At 42.8% G+C, this 24921-nt stretch overlaps 1 protein-coding gene across 1 annotated transcript in view; it reads right to left on the bottom strand.

Annotated features, from left to right (window-relative positions):
- Positions 1 to 17288, bottom strand: part of CLIP4 (CAP-Gly domain containing linker protein family member 4) — a 50772-nt gene extending 33484 nt beyond the window's left edge. Inside the window, exons 1-4 of the mRNA XM_056853149.1 lie at positions 17230 to 17288; positions 10655 to 10802; positions 1662 to 1801; positions 561 to 654 (exon numbers count right to left, since the gene is read on the bottom strand). Coding sequence (XP_056709127.1) covers positions 561 to 654; positions 1662 to 1801; positions 10655 to 10787 — 367 coding nt within the window. The 5' untranslated portion in view covers positions 10788 to 10802; positions 17230 to 17288. The remainder of the gene's footprint in view (positions 1 to 560; positions 655 to 1661; positions 1802 to 10654; positions 10803 to 17229) is intronic.
- Between the last annotated feature and the right edge of the window lie 7633 nt (positions 17289 to 24921).

The following is a 24921-nucleotide window of genomic DNA, read 5'->3' as shown; positions in this document are numbered from 1 at the left end:
TACAAATGCATGACATAAATAAATTTAATTTATATAATCTGCATTGCATTTACTCTGTGCCACTAGGGGACGATACTACAGTTAAAGTGATATGTGGAAGGCTGCATACTGACAGACCCATGGATAAAAATCTGAAAGGAGCTGGTCTGGCAGTCTCTTTCAGGGGCAGCTCCTCACAGGAGACCTAGAGAGTAAAAGACTGTCCTGGCCGCCATTCCCCATCCCAGCCCACAAACACACTACTGAGTTCAGTGGTGCCAGAGTCCAGCGACGTTACACTACTCAGGATGATTGGAATGACCTCGAAGACACTCAAAGATTTCCGGAGATTAAATAGTGGAAGTACACATACTCACACAGATTGGTTATTTGAAACAGCAGCTCCCTTTTTCTTTCTTAGGGGCATGGGAAGACATGTGAATGCACTCCCTTTCCTCCATCTCTGGACATGAAAGCAGTATAGTCAGGGGAAGAGAGAGGAATGGCAAACCAGTGGAAAGGACAACCATCCCCTCTCGTCACAAAAACAACCACTAGTGATCTCCCGTTTCTTCACTCACCGATACCATGAGCCCCTGACTTGCATGTGTAATGCAGAAGAGTCATGTCAGTCAATCCATCTCTGTCATTCACATTGCAGCCTCTCTTAATGATCTGCAGAGAAGACAATAAGACAGCATTGGACTCTGAACCAAACAGATCATAAATATGTCTGAGTGTCAGGTATGTATTGCTATTGCATTGAAGTCTGCCAATTAATCTTAGGATATGACCTGAGCAATTTTGTTACACGCTGCACAGGAGAAAAACCAGCAAGTGCCCTAATCTCCTCAGTGGCATGAACTAGTTATAATTTTACAGCTCTCTCTTCCTGTTAGTACAAACTCTTCAACTACCAGATCTATGTAACCTGAGAAAGATACTGAAGAGTTTTACCAAGATTAATCTCTCGGTCAGGTTCTTGGCATTTAGCAAAAACACCGCTGCAACTGAAGCATACTGACAGTATTATATCTCCAGGAACAATATGGGGGGGGGGGGGATTATGTTTGGCCGAATTACAAAGCAACTAGGAAAACAGGAAGGATTCTCTCATTCAGTCTAAAGTGGAATACATATTAGTTCACAAGCTATATGATGCCTCAATGCACTTAGCAGAGCTCTAAACCCAAGACAGCAATTCTAAACAGTGCTTTGGTCTTCTAATCTCACTGAAGTCAGTAACTTGAAGGGTGTAACTCCCGTGGCGCAGAGTGGTAAGCTGCAGTACTGCAGTCAAAAGCTCTGCTCACGACCTGAGTTCAATCCCAACAGAAGTCGGTTTCAGGTAGCCAGCTCAAGGTTGACTCAGCCTTCCATCCTTCCGAGGTCGGTAAAATGAGGACCCAGCTTGCTGGGGGTAAAGGGAAGATGACTGGGGAAGGAACTGGCAAACCACCCCGCAAACAAAGTCTGCCTAGGAAACGACGGATGTCACCCCATGGGTCAGGAATGAGCCGGGACCTTTACCTTAACTCTCCTTAGGATTGTACTGCAAGATTTTAACAATAGCCAAGCTTACAAAGCTGCAGAGACAGTAATATGCATACTAAAAATAGCTAGTAGCTGTACAGGCCAAGCCAGAATAGAAAGTGTACTGAAGAACTGAACAAATTCCTCACCTCATTCCCAATAATATGAATGTTCTGTTGAACTTGAGGGACCCACTGTCTTAAGATAGCAAATAGTTCAGACACAGATGTTTTGGGGTTGAAAAGAATTTCTTGGCATGCTGCATCATTGGGATCGAAAAAGGAGAACTCTGTGGAGGCAAAAAGGGGAAGATTTCATTTGTGAAAGAGGGTTCAAAGGACACTATTCCCAACACATTTGTGAACATGCCTTTTACATACTATACTGGAGGTCCCCAACTTTTTTGAGCCTGTAAGTACCTTTGGAATTCTGACACAGCATGCTACAAAATATGGCTGCCACAAAATGGCTGCCTCAGGAGGCGGGACTAGCTACCAAATGGCTGCCGCAGCTTACTTCAGTCACACAGCGAAGATTCTTGTGCTGTGGTGGCAGCTGCTGCCAAAGCAATTAAAAAAAAAAAATCAGCAAAGCCCCACTTTGCTCCAACCACTTTCCAAAAACACTTGGGAGGCTCCAAAAAAGGTGTTGGTGGGGCACCAGGGCACCCACAAGCACCACGTTGGGGACCACTGTACTATGCAAAAGTATCTGTGACAAGAATTGTAACACCCAACTACAGGCTATGTAGCATTCTGTACAACTTTCCCAGAGGTTCAAATCACTTCTCAAAATGAAAAGCAGCTGCTTGATGCTGCAGTCAGACTTGGCAGATGTGCTTAACCTTCTCCATGACAGCTGCTTCCTCTCTCAAAATGATTTCCCCAAGCTCCTCCTCTTCCCTACCCAAGGCATACTTTTACCTTAGGTTTGTCAACCTCCAGGTAGTAGCTGGAGATCTCCTGCTATTACAACTGATCTCCAGCCAATAGAGATCAGTTCACCTGGAGAAAATAGCCGCTTTGGCAATTGGACTCTATGGCATTGAAGTTCCTCCCCAAACCCCGCCCTCAGCAGGCTCCACCCCCAAAACCTCCGGCCGGTGGCAAAGAGGGACCTGGCAACCCTATTTTACCTGCAAGGGAAATACCAGAGGGAAGAAGTGGTTATTTTGACAGAAAAAAACCATCCACACATCCCCATAGCTCCATGCCATTTCTTCGCTCCTAATTGCAGCCCAAAATTGCTACTTTTCACTATGTAGGAGAATGTTATACAAGATCCTATATTATAGTCTGTACCGTGGCCTTCAGAGTTCTATATGAAAACCCCCTAGTGTCATGAGTCAGCCTGCAGAGAGTCAGCCTGCAGAGACCTCCTCTGATGAAGAGGAGGTAGAGGCCAGAATAGAGGATCAGCCAAAGTCAGGAGATGACTCACCATGTCTGCAGCCTGCCAACTCAAGGACTCCAGTTGGACCTGACACCTTGCAACATGCAGTGTCTCCAGAGGCCTCGCCAGGGCCACTGGAGCAGAGAAGAAAACAGGTCCGTCTGGCAATGCAGCAGAGACAGCAGAGTGCTAGGCTGAAGGCTTTACAGAGGAACCTCCCCAGTAGCAGTGATGAGGAAGAGCAGGGCTGAAGCACCACCTGTGAACTCAGCCTCATCAGCATCAGCTGGCTGCTACAGCAGCAGGGGAAGGGATTTAAGCCATCAGTTAGGCTTGGCTGTTGTGCAAGCAACTTGTCACCAACCTCCTTGAGTACCTGCCTTGTTTCCCTGCTATCCATTGGATTCCTAGTATCCTGACTTCTTGGACTGGCTCTGACTAACGCTTTGGACTTCCCTTGCCTGTATTGATATCTCGGACTCTGCCTTCACTGTGAATGACCTTGGACTGTTCTCCAGACTACGCTTACAGCCCTCGCTCCTCGCCGGTACCACGACACCTAGATGTTTTATTGAAGAAGAACACAACTCTGGAAAACTGAGCTCCACAACTGGCAGAGCAGGGACTCTAATACTCTCTCTCTCACATACACAAACAAGTACACTTATATAACCCAGAGTTATTAGCATCCGAAATATTCAAGAGCGCTGAGTCAGCAAAATCAGACTGACTTGCAAAGCGATTTCAGCACTTCGTTGGCTATTCAGAATATCCAAACTTGCCGAGGGAATAAACAGGAGCAGTCCCCCACGTCTAAGTTCATGGACAAATGCAGTTGGGGGATTTAAAGAGGTGGTTTAAATAAAACTATTGATGCATGTGGCTGTTGGAGTGGACAAACAGATCAATTCACTGGACACTAAAAGAGCTGTATAATTGAACTAGTTTTATTTATGGCACAATTAAACACTTTTAGTATCTTCACAGGGCAGTCATCAGGAGAGCTATTAAAGTTTAAAAACTAAGCATCCTCCCCCCTGTTTACTGAGGGATGACGTTCCTAATTCAATGATTTTGACAATTGGCTTCGACCCACCACAAACACTTAAGATACTGAGGATGAAAGAACTTTGCAAGGGACCCCCAACTTATGATAAGGCAGTTTCTCAAAATGGGTCAGCCTAGCCCTGACTAGACTGGGCTTATCAGAGCTTGGAAGCTAAGCAGGGTTAGCAATGGTTAGTACTTGGATGAGAGACCACCAAGGAAGATCTGGATTGCTGTGCAGAGGAAGACAACGGCAAACTACCTCTGCTCATCTCTTGCCTTGAAAACCCCATTAGGGGTCACCATGAATCATTTGCAACTCGACAGCACATACTTATCATTCGTTTTCATGGCTTAAAGAGGAGGGAAGTGGTGAAAAGGAAGATAAAGCCTGACTAAGCAGTCGGGGGGAGGGGGGGGACTGTAGCTACAAACCCCTACTAAACAAACCTGTCTGTAAGCATAGGGGTAGGGAAACAGCACAGCTGATAAGGACACCCCAGCAGAGGAGCTGTCATCATGCAAGTACCTACACAAGGAGCACCTGTCACTGTTTGATATGGGCATGTAGACTAACAGCCCATTCCCGACTTCTGAGGACGAAAGTCCTTAGGAGGCCAGGAAGGAGCTGCGCCAGTGTCGAAGCCTCCCATGCTGGCGCCTGGGCTACTTACGCCGTCGCCAGCAGCCCCAACACCAGCGGGGAGGACCGGACACCGGTATCCCGGCATTGCTATGGCAGCACCGCCCTGGGACACCAGCTGCGCCTTACGCCGGCGTCCCACTGTTATAAAGGCCCACGCCAGCGTTCCGGGGGGAGTTCGGGTGTCCCGGGGGGCGTTCCTTGGGCGTGCCAGGGGGCAGAGCTGCCTGTAGGCAGCTTCCTGTCCCCCTTCAGCCAGCAACGCCGGCAGTGAGAACAGCATCTCTATAGGGCGAAAAGCTCAATTTTTACCCCCCAAAAAGCGCCACTAAAAGGCTTTTTTTGGGGGGGGGTCTTTCGGCAGGTGTGAAACTCCTTTGGAGGAGCCACGGCAGTGCTGCGGCCATGCCGCCTTCAGCCACCAAAAGCTCAGGAATGGGCTGTAAATGTTTTATGGCACAGGGCAGCTGGGCCATACTACAAACCTTGGAATAACTCCTCTGAAGCCTGTCCTGTATTGCACTGATTTCATGATGGGTGAGTCTTTGGCAGTAGAATGGATGTGTCATCAGACATGATGCAAATGATGACCTCCTAGCATTCTGGTTTCAGCACTACCCAGAAGCTGTATATTTTTAGGAATCTGTTTCTAGTGGCTTTTCTGTTCAAGAACAATGTTTTCTAGTCAACCAGCATTCGGGGTAACTTATTCCCCCAAAGACTTAAGTCAAGAACTTGCCAGTCATGTGTATTTTAAAATACAGCAGAGATTAATGGTTTTGCCAATGAATAAAAAAGTTCCAGTGTTGCAGATCAGATGCAAGCTTGTAGAAACGTATTTGGCAAGAAACAAAATATTCATGCAACATGTTCTTAATTATTAGAATGGGGATTTTCAAGCTACCTCCAGGGAGCCCTTTCCACATGGACTTCTCCACAGAAGGGTCCCCTGCATATTACAGAGCGAAATAAATACTGCAATGGGGAACCCAAGAAGTTAAATGCCATTAATCCGCTTGCGTAATGTTAAAATGCTCACAATTAAGAAGAAACCCTCAAAGGGGCTTTGGGTAAACCAGCCTCCCCATACAGGCAACTAGAACTTGGGAATATATAGCACAGAACCTTTTTGAGAAGGCGCGATGAGCTTAAAAACAGACACATTACTGAAATGGCAGGCAAACACAGAGAGGGCAAATTTAAGCAACCAAGAAGTTATTTTGGATTCATTGTTTATCACTTCTAAAGGTCTTAGAATTCAACCACTTATCTGAAAATTTCACTGTGTTACACATGCTGCTGAATAATTTACTACTGCACTTTTGAAACCAGGAATCAAATATATCTTAGCTAATATTCCCTTCTGATATTTATTTTAGGCTGCTGGGTATAGTAATAGAAACTTTTGCTGAGCCAGGCCAACTTTCTACCTGCCAGTAAACATAACTGGTTTTCAAAGTCCAGCAGGCTGCGTTCCTGTTTTATGTTTAGATTATTTATACTATATAAGATTCTGATGAAAGCTTTCTTGCAGTGCCGTGGTCTATAGAGCTAGATTTTGCTCCCGTTTATATTTATTTACTTCATTTATTGCCCACCTTCCTTGCCAAGGCTCAAGGGGATTACAAAACACTTTTAAAAATCCAGAAAGGATAAGACTTCCAATAAACAATGATATAGGACTAGGGTTACTGAATTAGAAAACAGAGTGAACAAAAACTGCTTAAGGTATGACATACCATAAGTTATTTATTTGCTTAATTTATACCCCACCTGTCTCCCCAAATGGGGACCCAAAGTGGATTACAAAGGCAGAAGACACTGTAGTAAAAGGAAGGGGATACATACAACAAACATTGGAATAGACTACAGTTCTATTCCATTATTAAAAACATCCACCTGAATTGTTCCATTATACCACAGTTCTAAGCCCTTTATAAAAATACTCTCCTGAAAATTTCTGTTTTACACATTCTGAGAAATGACAGAAATGTGAGGGTCCTCCTAATCTCCAAAGGCAGGCTGTTCCACAAGGTGAAATCCACAGAATGCACATGTACAAGCTGTTGCTAATCTTCGCCATTGCAGGGTGGCACCCTCAGAAGGCTCTGTGCAGATGAATGAAGCTCTTGCAGCAGGCCACAGTAGGAGGCAAATCCTACAGGTATGTGGGACCAAAGTCATGAAGGGCTTTCTAGGTGATGACCAACACCGTGGATTAAATCCAGTAACAGATCAGTAAACCTATGGAAAGATTGCAGAATGGGTGTGATATGCATGCTCTACCTAGCTCCCATTAGAAACTGAGCTGCAGTATTTGTACCAAATGGTGTTTCCAAGTAGACATTAACGACAAACCCATGTAGAATGCATTATAATAGCAGTTACGGTGGCATGTATCCACATGGACTGATTAACCAAGTCAAGGTAGGGAGCCATTCTCCCGGGTAAATGAAGATGGAACATGGGTTAGTCTTAGGAGTTCGGCATAAATGCTGAAGCACGAACCATGTTCAGACAACATGGACATTAATCCATGGCAACTGCATAAGGAAACTGTAAGTCCTAGGAAGCTCCCTGAGCCAGGGTGAAACATGGGCCCAATGCATCTGAAGAAGTGAGTTCTGACTCACCAATGATCATGCTGGAATAAATCTGGTGCCACCGAACTTCTGTTTTATTTTGCCTAAGTCATGTTTCCCAGCATAAGGTCTCACTGTTACAAGAGTGATTTAATGCTAAGAGCAAAAGTTGGATAAGAAAAACCCCAGGAAATGAAGCAAATGATGTTATGGCCTGAAAACACCACCCCAAGCAGGGTGCTCAGGCAGGGGGAGCCCATCTTAGCAGCATTCTGCAGAGATAATTATGCGTTACAAATTCCTCTGCAGCTTGAGATGTGGACCTTTTTATTTACTTTTTTATACACCGCCTTTCTCCCCCATGGGGATCCGAAGCAGCTTACATCCTTCTCCTCTCCTCCATCAGGCTGAGAATATGTGACTGGCCCAGGGTTACCCAGCACATTTCCATGGCACAGTGGGGATTCAAACCTGGATCTCCCAAATCCTAGGCAACACTTTAACCGCCACACCATGCTGACTCTCTTTCTGACCTTAGTTAACCACAAGCCTTTGGAAATGAGCATAGGCAGATGAAATGCATATAGGGACATCTCCACATGGTCTTAATGACCGTTTGAATTTATCTCCTTTCATATAAACTTGGCTTGTGTATTTTAGTTTTATCTCATAATTACTTATGTATACAGAACATATTCCTCAGTTTGTTCTCAGTCTCTTTAAAGATGGACTTACCCACATGAATATAGGCTTGGCTGTAATAGCGTTTCACTTAAGCATTATTACCTCCCAGACTGCATATGCTTATCTGAATTTATGGCTTAATTGTTCTACACTGTGAGTTTTCTAACCGGGTTTGAGAGATTTTCCAGTTTATTCACTTATATGTAGATATGTGTGTTTACCTAATAATTGGTGTAAACTTTATTTCACTTATTAGAGATTTCCTAAAGGATAATTTCTTCAATTTGGATGATAGCTACAGTAAGTAAGTTCTATGTACTGTAACCTGGTTGGGAATTAGTAATATGTTTACATTACTTGATGGCTGTACTTGTTAAACTCTTGTTTGTTGTAGAAACACAAGGTCACAGTTTGAAGAAGAGATATCGAAATGAGACATTAGCCGGCATACCATCACTGCTGTGGTTTTGAGCCAATGCTTCTGTTCATTATAATTGTACCATAACACATGGTTTACAATTATTCTGTTATTACTTATAACAGGTTATACTATGTGCCTTTGGATGTTTTTTGGCTAGCCATTTGGCTATTTTAATGTTAACATTATCTGTCTGACTTTGAACCTTTGTAACAACTATATTGCATGGTTTTGAATTAGCTATAACTTGTTATATAAACGTCTTGCAACCTCTAGTCTAGTAAGAGTTGTAGCCTTGTATGATAGTTTCAGGTGGATAGCCCTGTTAGTCTGTAGTATTAGAACAAAATTTTAGTCCAGTGGCACCTTCAAGACCAACAAATTTCCCAGGGTATAAGTTTTTAAGTCAAAACTCACTGTCAGATACCCTTGTATGAATGTATGACTTTGCTGCAAGCAGGCAAGAAAATGATTAGGACATGAGACAGCAACCTGCTTGCTAGGAGAATCTTTTCCATCCTTGAAAATTAATTTTTTTTAGAAGACCTCAAGACATCTATGGCTGTTTTCAGAAGTTATAGAAGCCAAATGTCTACTTTAGTCAAGAGATAGAAGTTGAATGTCACTGAATTTCTATTTTTCCTCAGGCCATCACAGGGTGGTCTCCCCCTGCAATACATTTTAATTTAATTTAAATGAACACACAAAAGGCCATCTAACACTAGTCTCATAGTTACCTTTGTGTATATGCACACAGAACTTCAGATAAAAATATTGTGCAGATCAGGATACAGAGTACCTGAGCTACATATGAGTAGGTAGAATGGTATAAACTATTTCTGCATATGCTGTCATATTTTTGCAGGCATTAATCATGTGACAACACCCCTAATTAGTCTCTTATTTGTGGCCTCTTAGCTCTTGGACATACATAAGCATTAAGGCTCCATTCTAGCGCACAGCCTGCCTTTTCATATGCTGAAGCAGGCAAGGTTAATTTTGAATTGTTCAATATGAACAACTTGGGGAATTATTTTTTTCTAGTATAACACTGTTTTCATTTTTTCCCCCGAACTGACCAGATCAAGGCTGCATCCACGTTGATTCTACGTTCGTTTTCTAAGTCTAGAATACCAAAGTATTACTTCACCTCCGTTGCCGTCTATCAAGATGCTAAATATTGCTGAGTATGTCTGGTTTGCTATTCTACATTAAGTAAAACTACATAAAATCTGAGATTAATTTTTTTTAATTAAGCTTTAAAAAAACTGTCCAAGTTGCTAAAACACATTGCATTAGAATCAACATAGGACTCATTACTGCAGAATAAGTTTGTACAACACACATCAATGTATTTTTAAATAGCTGAAGAAGCTGATATGAGAATAGGGATGATACAAGTCTTCAAGAGGGCCCTTATTTTCACCCAAGAAGTGTTGGAAAATGCAGCTCTCAGCAGGGCTTGTGCTCATGCAGCTTCAGTTTAGCAATGGTGAACATAAAAATTGGGGTTCAAACCAGCTACCATTAAAGCTAAACATTATCCAGAAGAACCAAACTGAGAAACAAAAATAGAATGCATGACTATGAATACTTGGTCAATTTTATTTATTTATAACATTTCTATGCTGCCTCTCCAAAGAACCTGCTCAAGTAAAACATGAAAAAACATAAAACAGCATTAAAATTGTTTAAAAATTAACAAAACTATTTTTAAAAGCTATCATTAAAAACTAAACATAGGAAGAAAGTAGATTCCTTTGAAATGTGGTGTTGGAGGAGAGTGTTACGGCTACCGTGGACTGCCAAAAAAAACAAATCAGTGGGTTATAGATCAAATCAAGCCTGAACTGACCCTAGAAGCTAAAATGAGGCTATTGTATTTTGGTCACATCATGAGACGACAAGAGTCACTGGAAAAGACAGTAATGCTAGGAAAAGTTGAGGGCAGCAGGAAAACAGGAAGACCCAACAAGAGATGGATGGACGCAATAAAGGAAGCCACAGCCCTCAATTTGCAAGATCTGAGCAAGGCTGAAAAGGACATTTTGGAGGACTTTCATTCATAGGGTCGCCATGAGTCGGAAGCGACTTGATGGCCCTTAACACACATAACAAATATGCTGCATCTAGATCTTTTATGCATTCACTGCACAATAAAGTGATTGCCAGGGGAAAAGCAAAGTGTGACTGTATACTAGATGCTGTGATGCAATAGTTGTCACTCTATGGTTTTTAACCTTTCAGTATTTAATGAAATGGCATTTACAAACAGAACTGGCAGAATCCCTTTGGAATGCATTTGTAAGCACTTCCCCTGACTCAGCATTCTAAACAAAGCTCTGCAAATTTTCCTCTGCTACCAAATATTCTTACCACATTCGGAAGGCATCGGTGCAGCAGAAACGGAATAGGTAACTGAACGTTCAGAGCCCGGAATGAAATACTGATATCTTCTTGTCAATGAATTTCCTTCTGTGGAAAGGTCAGGAAGATCCTCTATAGTCATCTTCTAGAAAGCTACCTTTAACAATGAAAAGAGAATTCCACTGAAGATAACACTTAAAACTATTATAATTCTGTATCTTATTTATAGTATACCATGCAGTTTACACTAAAATTCACATTTTCAAATATGCACAGCACTGTTATCACCAAAGACCCCTCCCCACTCCCAGGAACATAACATTCACTATTTCTTTATATGGTAAAAGATTCCACTTATTTATTTATTTTAAAACTTTTATCCCACCTTCTATCCCAGCCAAAGCCAGGCTCAGGGCGGCGAACGTCAGGTAAAACACCATAAAACAATAAAATACAAGAAAATTCAATACTAAATTAAACCCAACAATTATCTATCTCCATTTAAATCCAGAGTTGCTTCCAGTCATGCAAAACCCATTACTTCTTGATAAACGCACAACAGCTTCTCCTGGACATTATTCCGTTGTTTTTTTCTGGAGATCAAACATGTTTATTAGGAAACCACTGCTTGAAGTTATATGAGGTCAGACTTGCACAGCATTCAGCTTTCTGAAATTGAGGTGTTTTTTCTCCTCACCAATAGTCGATAAATACAGTTTTAGATACCGCTATTAACTGCAATGGCACACAGCTCAAACACAGTACTTCAGGCATCATGCCACCATGCAATTACTGTGTGGTGTTCACAGTTCGCCAAAACATTTCAGCGGTGGAAGAATCTCCCACAGTGCAGCACAATCTGTGGAGCCGGAGCCCTATGCAACATAAACATAAACAACATTTAATAATAATGTTCTACAGGACTGCTGTGTAATTTTGTCCAATGCTCTTATTGCTTTCCACACCACAGGTGCACCACTGACAGCAATGTTTCCTAGCATTTAATGATAGCTATGCCCATTCCAGATACTGTAGTGATACTTTGCACTAGGAGGTAAACCTAAGAACCTTAATCAAGGCAGAGATGCTGGAGGCTATATAGACCAGTTCCCAAGAAATACACTCTACTATTCTGCAAATGGGAACCTAACAGAAAAAAACAGGGAATGGAGAGAGTCTAAAAATGACTATTCTATATCTTTATTAATATGCAACTTATATAACACAGTTTTACAAATATCATCTAAAAATCACCAGGGGTCACCATAAATCAGATCTGACTTGATGGGGAGGGAAATCTCAAAAAGATGTTCCATAGAAAACCTCAGGTACTTCTGCATTTGCCTCAACCCACATCTCTGAAGGTTGACTGGGGCCTTTTATGCATGGCTGTTTTCCTTGCGGTCACCTCTCCCCACCCCCAAACCACCTCAGGGCTTTGTTTTGATTATGCATGCATTTTCCAACCATGAGAAGTCACCTCACTCTCCCTGCGCATTTCTGCATGTTTTGCCCACATTTTCTGGATACTGGCTAAACTGCATCCACAAAACGCAGGGAAAACAGGAGGGGAGAGTGAGGGGACCTGTGAAGGTCGGAAAATGCATGCATAATCAAAACAAAGCCCCGAAATAGTGGGGGGGGGGTGTCCGCAAGGGAAACAGCCATGCATAAAAGGCCTGGAGGGCACACTTTGCAGATTACTGACATCGTCAAGTATTCCTCCCTAGATTACAAATAACTTCAAGGCATAGTTGTCCTTATTCATCCATTTATTTCTGTGCATCTCAGATCAAAATAACAGTTGAATAGAAGGGGGCTTGCAGCTTGCTTTTCAATCAGGCACACAGACAGGATGTGCTCTAGAAAAGAGCAAGAGTCCAGTAGCACCATAAAAACTAACAAAATTTCTGGCAGGGAATGAGCTTTTGTGAGTCACAGCTCACTTCTTCAACAGGACGTGCTCTGGAATACAGCAATGTGCTGGCAACAGTCATCTTTATAAAACTCTAAAGAGATTGAGTCCTGCATACCTTAAGAGACTTGTCAGTTGGGACACCTTACTAAAATTACTAATACATTGACTAGGAAAGGACAGAAAGGATAAGAAATCAGGCCATTTGATGGTAGCCCTACTCTTATGGGAGCCTTGTCAAAGGGAGCCATCTAGACCTTAACTTTGAAGTATTTTGAAGGTTTTATTTCTCAGTGTGACAAAATAATTTTTTTTTTACTTTTTCACACTTTTGTTATTATGATGTACTGATTTTAGATCTTTTTAAGCCTTTTGACTTTGGGCCTCTTGCTAAAGTTATTGGTACTTTTAATTGTATCATATTCATAAGTATTATGAAAAACTGGAAATTAAAATCTGATATTTGCAAACGTAAACAAATACAAAACCCATCATTGCTACTTCACTGCTCAGGAAATAGCCAGAAGAAACAAATTAAGCATTGTTATAATCAGAAAGCTATTCAGTGGCCCAAGAGAAATTATAAAGGAAGTCATAATCCTCTACCTTCATTCCCAAATGACTCCCACGGTTAGGCACTTTCACACATGCCAAATAATGTACTTTCAATCCACTTTCAATGTATGTTGAAGCTGGATTTTACTGCGTGAACTGGCAAAATCCACTTGTAAACGATCATTAAAGTGTACTGAAAATGGATTGAAAGTGCATTATTTGGCATGTGTGAAAAATGCCCTGAATCTCACATATGACCAAGTCACCTTGAATACCAAATAAAAGACTGACAGCCTGTTGACTAAGAAATCAGAATGACATGCGGAAAACATTAGACAAAGCGATCTACGACTAACAGCAAATACGTCAAGTTAGAACCAGTGCTCAAGAAACAAGAGCAGAACCAACAGGAGAAACAGAACCCTGGAACAACAGGTGTGGTTAACAAGCAAGTTAAGTTAAGCCTCTATAAAACTAAATATTCAAGTGAACATCTTTCTGGCAGGACACACTGTTAATGGTTTCTGCATTGCTACACACAGAGAAAAATGCTACATGAAATTATATCCTAGTTACTTGCAACCATAGCTTTGCATCTTTCACCTAAACGTATGAGTAATTAAAATCTGAGGAGTGGTTGGAACAAGCCACCAAAAAATGTTGTTACACATATACCGGAAGAGTACATGTCACTCTTTGAGAAAGAAAAGGATAGGCCACCAAGTTTCCACTTTCCCCGCCTTGTGGTACCAGTGTATCATGCAAAACAGATGGGCCTGGACAAGTCAGATGCACCCATTTATTTCTGCTAGTAAGTTACATTCACACTGTGGAAACAATATCTTACAGGAATTCTTCTTGCCACTTACCAAGGTGGAGGTGGATTTATTGTTAATCAACTCTCAACAGAAAGGGAATGACTCCATATATGATAGGGGAGGGACAATTTTCTATATTGCAGCACAAGATGCCAGCACCTCACCATTTACGAACAGAAAGCTATCTAAGCATGGAATTAGCTCTAATGATAAACTGATAAATAAATGAAAATATTACAAGCAATATTCAGGACCAAACATGCCATGTTAACAATAGCAGACATAACTTGGCAAGCTACCGTATTTTTCGCTCCATAGGACGCACCTGACCATAAGACGCACCTAGTTTTTAGAGGAGGAAAACAAGAAAAAATCTTGTTTTCCTCCTCTAAAAACTTGTCTTATGGAGTGAATGCCGGCTGGGCGCATGCGCGTCGGGACGGTGCAAGCCGGCATTTCCCGCCCCGACGGACAGCTGGAAGGAGGGCGTGGCCGCACAGAGCCGGCTGGGCGTGTGCGCGTCGGGACGGCGCACGCGCCCAGCCAGCTCTGTGCAGCCCCGCCCGCCTCCCAGCTGGCCGTCGGGGCGGGGAACGCCGGCTCGCGCCGTCCCGACGTGCATGCGCCCAGCCGGCATTCACTCCATAAGACGCACAGACATTTCCCCTCACTTTTGAGGAGGAAAAAAGTGTGTCTTATGGAGCGAAAAATATGGTATATTGTTAGTAGGCCAACAGCCATGTTGGAGTTTGGCCTGTCATATCACATTTTTCAAGGGAGCTTGGAGGTCTCTCATTCCGCACAGAACTACATTTTGGACACATGAAATGTGCCTGTCTTTTATTAATTCAAATGACCTCTTATGAGTTTGGGCTTTTGCATCCAGAAACGGGTTTTCTGAAATATCTCAACAAGACTCAACTTACACCATTCACTGTGTGAACTTGAGTCATCTTCCTTCATTAAAGGCTGGTGGATGCAGAACCTATTTGGTTCCCCTTCAGCCAACTTGATTCCTACCCTTTGGTGACTGCAAAAGTAAACGGCTTATATCATACCACACGCCTAAGCAAAGTATGAAGCCTTCTTCTAGCGTAAGGAGCTGTCCATTGGGAGAGGGTTTCAGACTTTGCTTTGATACAATCCAATATTTACTGAAAAAGGTTAGCTGCCTGAATTCACTGTATCCAAACGGCTTTGTGCTGCACATTACGGCACAAGCATTACCAACCGTCAGCCAATTTTTCTTTCTAGAAGAGTTCCAGCATGATACGGTTTCAAAAGTCAAGTGCCTCTGTCAAATCTGATTTACTATCAGAACGAAGTAGGACTTATATTTCATTGCTGTTAACAGAATGTAAAGTAAACATGAGACGATTACTTGCAATCTAGAGAGGGCTGTAAGCATCACAGGCTATTTTTTTTAGTTTGCTCAGAATTGATGCGTCCTTTACAATCAGAATTCTAATTTGGCATGGAAAATATTTGCCTAGTCTGTACCTATATGAAAGTACAAGGAAAGATTCATGTTCTCGTAAAGAATCTGTGATAATTTTGGAAGAGGAGTCATGCCAAAGTCAAAGAATACATTGTGCCATAGTTTTGTGATGTTTCTGTATTTAGCTAATATAGATAGAGACAATATTGGCTGAAAGTTATTCGCCAAAAGGAACATGGAAGCAAGTAGGTTGGCCATAAGAGAAAAACTACTTGGTTGGCCCTCTAGAATGGGAGAGAAATTTTGAGATTGGTTTTATGACTCTCTGGCTAGCATCTGATATCAGCATTTCAGCCACTGTCACGGAACGCTAATATTGAAAACTGTCCATTCCACATTGTTAAATAAATTGTTAAACCTATTTATTTATTAAAATATTTATGCCATGCCTTTCCAGATGGCTCAAGATTGCTTACAATACCATGTTTATGACATATAAAATTAAAATCCAAATAGCCCGTCTTATAAAGGCATCTGCACAGACCTACCAATTCAGAATAAACCCTGCATCTCTCTCTCTGTTTTTTGTTTGTTTGTTTTTTGCTCTGGCGACCCTGTAGGGTTTTCAAGGCAAAAGTGGTTCGCCATTGCCTGCCTCCACCTCATGGCCCTGGTATTCCTTGGAGGTCTCCAATCCAAATACTTGCCAGGGTCAGGGCTGAGAGCGGCCCAAGGTCACCTGGCAAGCTTCCACGGCGCGAGTGGGGATTTGACCCTTGGTTTCCCAGGTCCTAGTCCGACACCTTAACCACTACACCACGCTGGCTCTCTGCAATAGGCATGTCACCCTTTCCTCATCCCATCTGTGAAGTTCTGACGGCACTTTAAAAATGCACTACTTTTTAACACTTTCTAGGAAGCCCCAACAAATAGTGGAATTAAGCCCTTTTAATACTCTGACCTGCAAGGAATAGTAAGGAGGGGGTGTTCCGGGGTATGCCTGGCCTTGCCTAGGCCTTGAGACAAACACAACAGCTTGCATTTAATATACATCTTTCTCAAGAGTCAAAACATTGCAGGCAGTTAGGACTCTTTTTAGAAAGGCCTCTTTCTAGAAGCAAGTCTTGCCAACAGACAAGGCCCTGAAGGTGAAAATTCACACAAATGCAGCAGTTTGCGACAAAAAAAAATAAATCCACAGATGGGAAAAGGCACACGCACTCCCTCCCGCTTGTCTTTTTTATACCAACCCCATTATGAACTCGGGAACTCTGCCCCAACTTGCACTGCTTAGACTACACCTATCAGCGACACAAGGGCAGCTCAAGTTCCAGTGGGGACAGTCGAAGGTTATCCTGCCTTTTATTCCCAGTCACTGCCTACCACTCCCCCACCTACACACACAAGATATGGCCCACGGAAGACATAAGAACGAAAGAAAAGCCATGCCGGATCAGACCAAGGTCCATCAAGTCCAGCAGTCTGTTCCCACAGTGGCCAACCAGGTGCCTCTAGGAAGCCCACAAGCAAGAGGGCTTGCTTGGATTTGGATGGGAGAATTCCAAAGTCACCTTTGCCAGGAGCTGGGCTGACCCTCATGGAAACATCACCCCCGCCAGGAGCAAGTGCACCTTCCCCTGCCAGTCACACCCCACGTGGGCACATGTCAGTCCTGCCTTCTGACGCTCTCGTGCACCCCCCACACCCTATCGGAGAGCATGCCTCCCACAGTGCCCCCCCCTTGCTTTGGGGTCGCGCGCCCACGAGCTCTCCCTCCCGCCCCACTTACCTGTCCCCGCCACCAACGGAGGCGAAGGGGAGGCGCGCGCTGAGGATGCTCCCGCACCTTCCCTCCCACCTCCCTTCCAAACGCAGGCCCCGCCCACAAGCCCGGAGCCGAAGGGCGCTTCTGCCTGCCTCGCTCCTCGCCCTGGCCACGCCCCCCGCCCCGCCGCCTCCGCCTGTCACTGGAGATCCCCAGAAGCAGCATCCTCACCCCGCCCGCTCTCTCCCGCTCGCTCCGCCCAGCCAATCCGAGAGGCCGGCCCCGCCCTCATTTTTACATACAAGGGTTCGCCTCCGACGTCACGCGGAGCGATGCCCACAGCCGATGGGTTTCTCTCCTCTCCTGCTTCAGCTCGTAAGGAGTGGGCATGCGCGCCGGCTGGAACGCTATACGCCCAGCGCGGCCGACCCCACCGTCGCACCTGCTCTTTTTGGGTCGGGGAGGGGGGATCGTAGCAGCGTTCGGTGGGGGCGTCGCTGAAGACGTCACCAAGGGACGATGCTGCAGAAGTGTGGGTTCAGGGCTACGTGCAAGTGGGAAGCGCGGGGCTTGCAAATAAATAAACGTTGCAAAGTGGATAATTCACAGTGGGTCGCCGTGTCAGTCTGCCTGCAGTAGTAGAAAAGGGCAAGAGTCCAGTAGCACCTGAAAGACTAACAACAATATTTTTCTGGCAGGGTAGGAGCTTTCGTGAGCCACAGCTCACTTCTTCAGATACAGCTAGAATGTGAATCCATCTGTCTTTACATTCTAGCTGTATCTGAAGAAGTGAGCTGTGGCTCACGAAAGCTCCTACCCTGCCAGAAAATATTTTTGTTCGTCTTTAAGGTGCTACTGGACTCTTGCTCTTTTCTACTGTTGTAAAGTGGGTAGCTGTAACTGTTTGCAGGCCACAGGCAAGACTACACCAAAAATAGTAGAAAAGAGCAAGAGTCCAGCAGCACCTTAAAGACTAACAAAATTTCTGGCAGGGTGTGAGCTTTCAAGTATGGCAATCCAAGGTAGCATTTTTCATCTGAAAAATAGGATATGCTCGTTTGGAAAATGAAGTCAATGTATAATGGACATTGAAAGTCGGAACTAAATGTAGTGTTTTAGATAAGATTAAACATGCTTCTGAACTGTCATGCTTCACAGTGTACACATGTTCCTAACTAAAAGAATAAAATAATCCTGCCCATAGAAAGCAAGTATGTTGCTTGGCAAGATCTCTTCCACTTGACATGTGGTTACAAGGCAATTTTTTCTCCTGTATAATGTAGTATTCAGTGAGCTCCCCCCCTGCAATTGAAAGCAGCGTAACCCAATCACAGGATTACTGTCTTTCATGCTGGCATCATCCCAGGATGATTTTTTTCGAGACAAGATCAAGAGAAGACAAGATCAGGCTGGTAAGTTGCATAGCAAGTTAAAGCTGTCTACATTTGAAAACAGGTGTGACTTTTGTGAGTGCACAGTTTTGTAAGAAAACAAGGGTTGGGCCCACTTCACATGATGAAGTTAATTGGAAATTCTGGACTTGCTTCCTGGGATAGATTGGTCTTGTCACAAAGTCAGTACATTATTTGTTGAAACTGTCTTAAGGATGAGGTAGGTCTTTGTGGTTCCAGGGCAAAGAGCATATGTGTATTTATTTATGTAGGGAAAAAATAATGCTGCTTCTCCAGTGACCTGACTGGGCCAGTTTACAATTCAGACAATAAGACCAAGCCACTAAAAAAAGGCCACAGACATTAAAACAGCTGGGACATATGGATACTGCCATCCTGGTACGTACTTGTGAATGCTTTGTAGTGCTTTTATCACATTCAAGATGGCTTTGCTTGAAATGGCATGCACCGCCATCTTGAATGCTGTGCACATGTGTTAGAACTCCTATGCATATAATGTAGTATACCAATAGGGATCCAAGATGGTGATGAGGAAGGCGGACGCTAATACATGGAGCTCTCTCCCGAAAAACATCTAACACCCCCTGCCGTGACTCTGTGGGAAGTCTTCTGTCTACAAGGAGAAAGAGGCCACTCTAATTCATTGTAAGTTGCTGTTTTATGAACTCAGTCTGTTTACAATTGTGTGGGATCCACAGCTGCTGGTGTTACCTGTAAGCCTCTTGTCAAGGTCTCTTGTAATTAGAGGAAGAAAACCTGTTGATATCTGCATCCAGCTGCATCCAGTCGTCAGTGCCAGTGTCTAGCAAAATTTATATCTGCCGCTGTCCTCTGAACTGTTTTGATTCAGTCCTTTATTATATTATATATTATATTTATTATATTATATTTACCAGAATGAATTCCTCAAATTCCTCAAACTAGGCTTCATAAAGGCTGCAGCAACTGACAGAGCTTGGCTGCGTCCGACAGAGCCCTGAAGCCGGAATCTCTGTGTAGGTAAAAAACCAACAACAAAACAAGTGTGTAAAATAGGTGTGTATACCAATATAATGCTGTCAGGGTTGCCAACCCACAGGTGAGGCCTGGAATTCTCCTGGAATTACAACGGATTTCCAAGCTGCAGAGTTCAGTTCCCCTGGGGAAAATGGCAGCTTTGGCAAGTGGACTCTATGGCACCACATCCCTCCAGAGCTCCCTCCACAGGTAACATCCCTAAATAGCTAGGAATTCCTTGGACTGGAGTTGGCAACCCTAAATGCTATCAATTATTTATTATTATTTGTTGCTGATGAAATTTTCTGGGATGGAAGGTTCCAGCCTTGATGCAATGGGGCCAGGCCTACTTTTCCAAACCAGCCCCTGTTTCAGCAAACTCAGTATGGCTTCCAGTTCCTCAGATTAAGTTACGTTCACCACCCAGGAACTAAGTTCAGACAGGGGAGGGGGAGACTATTTCCCAGAGTATTTGGAGGGAACCATTGAGAACATAGCCAGCCCCACCTGCATAGCCCTGCATTGAGTTCTGTTTCTTAGTTCCATGACAGTACGATAGAATGCCAGGAACGTGTTTTTGTACAAGCTAGGGACCCTTGAAGAATAGGTTTAAAAGTCAAAGAAACATACTGAGCAGAAGCCAGATAGCAAACTTGACTTTCTAATTCTCCTTCCTTTGTTCATTCATCTTTTAAATAAGGTTAGGGAGCAGGTCTGGCTTCAATTCGTTTTAATGTTGAGACATTTTCACATTGCATCCAAATTCCTCTTCCAGCCATATTACTAAGTGCCAAAATGTCACATAAACATGACTCTCTTTAACTTAAAAAAAGCACATTTTACTTCATTTTCTTTGTTGTCACAGAGACGGTTTAAGACACGATGAATCAGATAATTGGGGCCTTCAGGCATTGAGTAGCAGGGAAAAAACAAAGCTGAATACCACAAAAATCTATATTAATATTGATTCTCCCATTTATTTTTAAGTAACAGACTCCCCTGTTCCTGATCTTGCAGCGTATTAATGCTTCTACCCTCTGCAAACCCAGTGGAAATGTGATGCTAAATTAGCTAATTAAATAGCTTGAATTAGTTTCTAAATAAGCTGTTTGTGAATACTGAGAAATTGTTTCACAGTGAAGAATCTCAAAACATTTTATTCAGCTCTTGTCTAGTTAATGACTAGTATTGTGGACCATTACTGACCTTCAGGAAGACTGACAAGATGGAGTCCTGGGGAGGCTATAGAGAAGAGTGAGTGGACAGCAAGAGGCATGATACCTGCCCCATTGGTGGAGAGACACTCACTTGTCCAACCATATGAACTGTACCTTGTTACCCTCCAGAAGCAACTTCAAGGGAAGGAAGAGGTGTGCTCCCCCTCCTTTTTGTCATAGGCATGTGGCAGAAGGGCGAGGACCAAAGACAAGACCACACCAAATTCTGCTGATTTTTTGTTTTTTCATTACATTGTTTCACTTCATTACATTGAGGGATTTCCTAAACTAAAAGGGGGAGGGAAAGGTGGTGTAATAATATTCGATGTGGAATTATTTGTTATGCTGACTGGTTGATAGTAAGTTAAGCAATAACTAACCAATTGGTCAGTTCTAAGTTTTAGTTGCTCTCTATTAGTATAGTATTGAAGTAGGTGTAGATATAAACAATTTAGTTTTAGAATTTTTAGGATCTTCAGAATAGTGTAAGAGCTGAATAAGTAGCATTTAACATAAGTAGTTAATTGGTTAGGAAAATGCCAAAAGGATAAAAAATGCTATCTCTCCGCATTCTTCTCCTGCGGCGGCCCCACTTTCTGTACCATTTGCAGTAATCAAATTTTTTTTCTGAATTCGTTCCAGAAATTTCAAGAAAAATTCATATAAAAATGAACAATATCAAATAGTAATCGAAAATAAAATAAGAGTACTTGAACAAAGGCTCATTACAAACGAGAAAAGAACTGAGGAAATACTGAGGGCTTTGGTAGAGATTAAAAGAAGAAAGTAGAAGAGTTATGTATTAAAAAAATCAGAATTTACAAACAGAAATTAACAAGCATGATTTTACAATAAACAACTATGAGAAAGTCAAGAAATTAGATGACAAAATTGAGGACCTGGATAACAAAAATAGAAAAGATTCAAACTGAGGACTGAAAGAACTAAGTGAATGGAATGATTAGGTTATGTATCCAGAAGAACTTTTGTAGGGATCCTAAGATATGATTTTTCTATACCCATTAAAATTAAAAAAGCTTTTAGAGTAAACTCTGACATTGTTAGAAAAATAAAGGTCTGTAGGGCTATAATAATTGCTTTTGAAAGTTTCAAGATAAAGCCTTAAGTTCAACCCCCCTACAAACTGATGAGACAGTACTGATATTTCCCAATCTTTCCCCTGTTACACAGCAGAAACATACAAATTTAAGGTTCTTTGCTGGTAAATTGTGGAATGGAAATATAGCTTATAGGTGAAGCTTCCCGTTTTGGTTATTCTTTAGATACAAGAATGTGCAATATAATGTTAAGACATTAGAAGAGGGTAAGGAAATAGAGGCTGCTTTATTGTAAGAGAACTGCATAGGTCTAAGTCAATTGGTATTGTTGTAACTGTTTTTGTATTTTAAATTATACATCTCAGGATAGTTCAAATAAAGATGTGCAAAGATAAAAAAAATTAAGATGCTCTTATGGAATGTAAATATGTTAAATGAAGCATAGAAAAGAAAGTAAATCTTTAGATTTCTATTAAAAAGAACAAGTTATCATAATATTGTAGGAAACACACATTAGGAAATCACAAAAACATTTACTGGAATGACTGAAATTGGGACAATTGTACATATCTGCAGAACAAAATTAAAGAAGTTGCCAGATAGATTAAAAACCCATACATACAAATTTTAGAACACAATTCTGATATAGAGTAGATGTTTGTATTTGAAAGATAAACCATTTACCTTGGTAAACATTCCTGCTCCAATTGTTAATCAAAATAAGTAGAAGAAGAATTGGTTTTTATATGCCAGCTTTCTCTGCCACTTAAGGAAGAATCAAACTGACTTACAATCACCTCCCCCTCCCCACAACAGACACCCTGTGAGGTAGGTGGGGCTGAGAGAGCTCTAAGAGAGCTATGACTAACCTGAGCTGGCTTCAAGTGTAGGACTGGGAAAACCAACCCGGTTCACCAGATTAGCGTCTGCCGCTCATGTGGTGGAGTGGGGAATCAAACCCAGTTCTCCAGATTAGAGTCCACCGTTCCAAACCACCACTCTTAACCACTATACCACGCTGGCTCTCAACTTTTATAAGCAACTACAAAAGGCCTAGATGAATCTTCTGTAGGTGATATTATAATTGGTAGAGACTTATGTAGTGTTTGATAATGAAAAGGATACCACCAATATTAATATGGGGGTGGGGGAATTGGTGGATATATGGCTTCACCTTAACCCCAGAGGTAAAGATTTTTATTTTCAATAACTCTTACTCGATGTGTTTCTTGCTTCAAAACCATTTTTTACTACAATGGAAGAGGCTCATATATAGGGTCAATTCACTTTTCAGATCATGCCTCAGTATATATGACAGTTGTAATTGCTGCTTACACAGAAAAGCATTGGCATTTCAACAACAATCTACTTGTGAACCTAGACTTTAAAAGGAAAATTCAAACAGATTTAACTGATTTTTGTAAAAACATGAATAGAAATACTAGCACAGATATTAGTCTGGGAAACTAGTAAAGCCTGACTCCTCCCTTCAGATGGAAGCGGTCAACTTACTGAAGCTCTGATGGGTGCTTCAACACAGCCATCAGTTGACCATACTCTAATCCTTATACAACAATTGAAGAGACATCCACAATAGCTTAGGAACATTAATAATTTTTTGCTATAAGGCCAAGGGTTGCCAAACTCCAGGTGGAGCCTAGAGATCTCCCAGAATTACAACTCATCTACACACTACAGAGATCAGTTTCCCTGGATAAAATGGCAGAGTTGGAGGGTGGATTCTATGACATTATTCCTCACTGAGGTCACTCCTCATGCTCCACCCCCAAATCTCCAGGAATTTCCTAAGAGTTGGCAACCCTAATAAAGCCTGGCTCCATTCACTTTAGGCCAAATTCATTATACTGTTAGGAAGTTATGCCTATACAGATTTTGAGTATGATACTTTGGGACTTAACACATCACCTATCTCCCTCCGTTAACCTTAGGTGAAAAACTGCTGAGGACGCAATATTTATAAAATAAAATCAATGAAAACAAGCCTTAAGATTCATGCACAATTCAGGATATTCAATCACTCTCTCAACCTCCAAGCCAAAGGTTCTCCAGAGTCTTGTACATGGCTTTTCATCCAGGCAGGCCAGCACCCAGGGAACACAGGGGCCCAAAGCAGGACCAGCAAGCAAGGAAGGTACGGGCCTCCTTCCGATCATATTTCCGGGCATTAACCTGTTGTTCATTTTGTAGCAGTTGGAAGAAGTGCACTGGCTTTTAGTGGGGGGGCTTGGGTGTGGTGCCGGCTGATTTTGACACTGCCTGTTGGCTTTCCGCATGAATAGGGCCAGGACTTCCTTCCCACCAAGGAATTTTGAGGTCTTTAACTTGTTTGTCTTCTAGCTGGTGAAAGAGAGACAAACGGGCTTGAGGGTCCTTCTGGAGCTGGGCATTGGCTGCTTTTGACACTGCCTGTTGGGTTTCTGCCTGGGAAAGTTTGGCTTGCTATCTCATTGTAGGATGGTGCGGAACGAGTGGGGTATGCTGGAGTTTACTTGGGCTCATCTCAGTGTGCTCTCCAAGGCTTCTCCCTCAGGTTTCCAGGTTTTATTGAGGCCAAACGGGGCAGAGAACATTGCCGATCCTCCCGGTGCTACATTCCTTAGGATGTGCCAGCTCAACAGCAGAACGGGGGCCTGGACCTGGGGGCCTGGATCATGTGCTGGTTATTGCTGTAGACAGCTTCTACTGACTGAGCAAGCACCGGGTACTGGGGAGATCCTCTTGTGGCCCTTGCTTACATGCCCAGGTTAGTGCTGATCGCTGCTTTGGGGTTAGGAAGAAATTTTCCTCTGGGCCCACATTGGCCATGGGTCTCAGAGGTTTTTTGCCTTCCTCTGGGCATAGGGCAGGGGTCACCTTGGCGGTGGAAATTCCCCACATCATGCAAAGGGGTGGGACCAGATGGCCCTTGCGGCTCTTGTTCTGTGCTTTACTGCTTTATCACATAAGTTGGCGGTCTAAGCACAGTGATGGATCCATGTGGGGGGAGGTGGCGCCTACGGGACCACCTTCCCCGAGATGACCGCTTTTTTGCCTCCACCTGTTTGTGTATTTCTAAATAAAGCAAATGCCAGAAGGCTCCAG

Source organism: Euleptes europaea, chromosome 7 (genome assembly GCF_029931775.1).
Source record: "Euleptes europaea isolate rEulEur1 chromosome 7, rEulEur1.hap1, whole genome shotgun sequence".
In the NCBI taxonomy this organism is placed as follows: domain Eukaryota; kingdom Metazoa; phylum Chordata; class Lepidosauria; order Squamata; family Sphaerodactylidae; genus Euleptes; species Euleptes europaea.
This window is presented reverse-complemented; position numbering and strand designations above follow the sequence as displayed.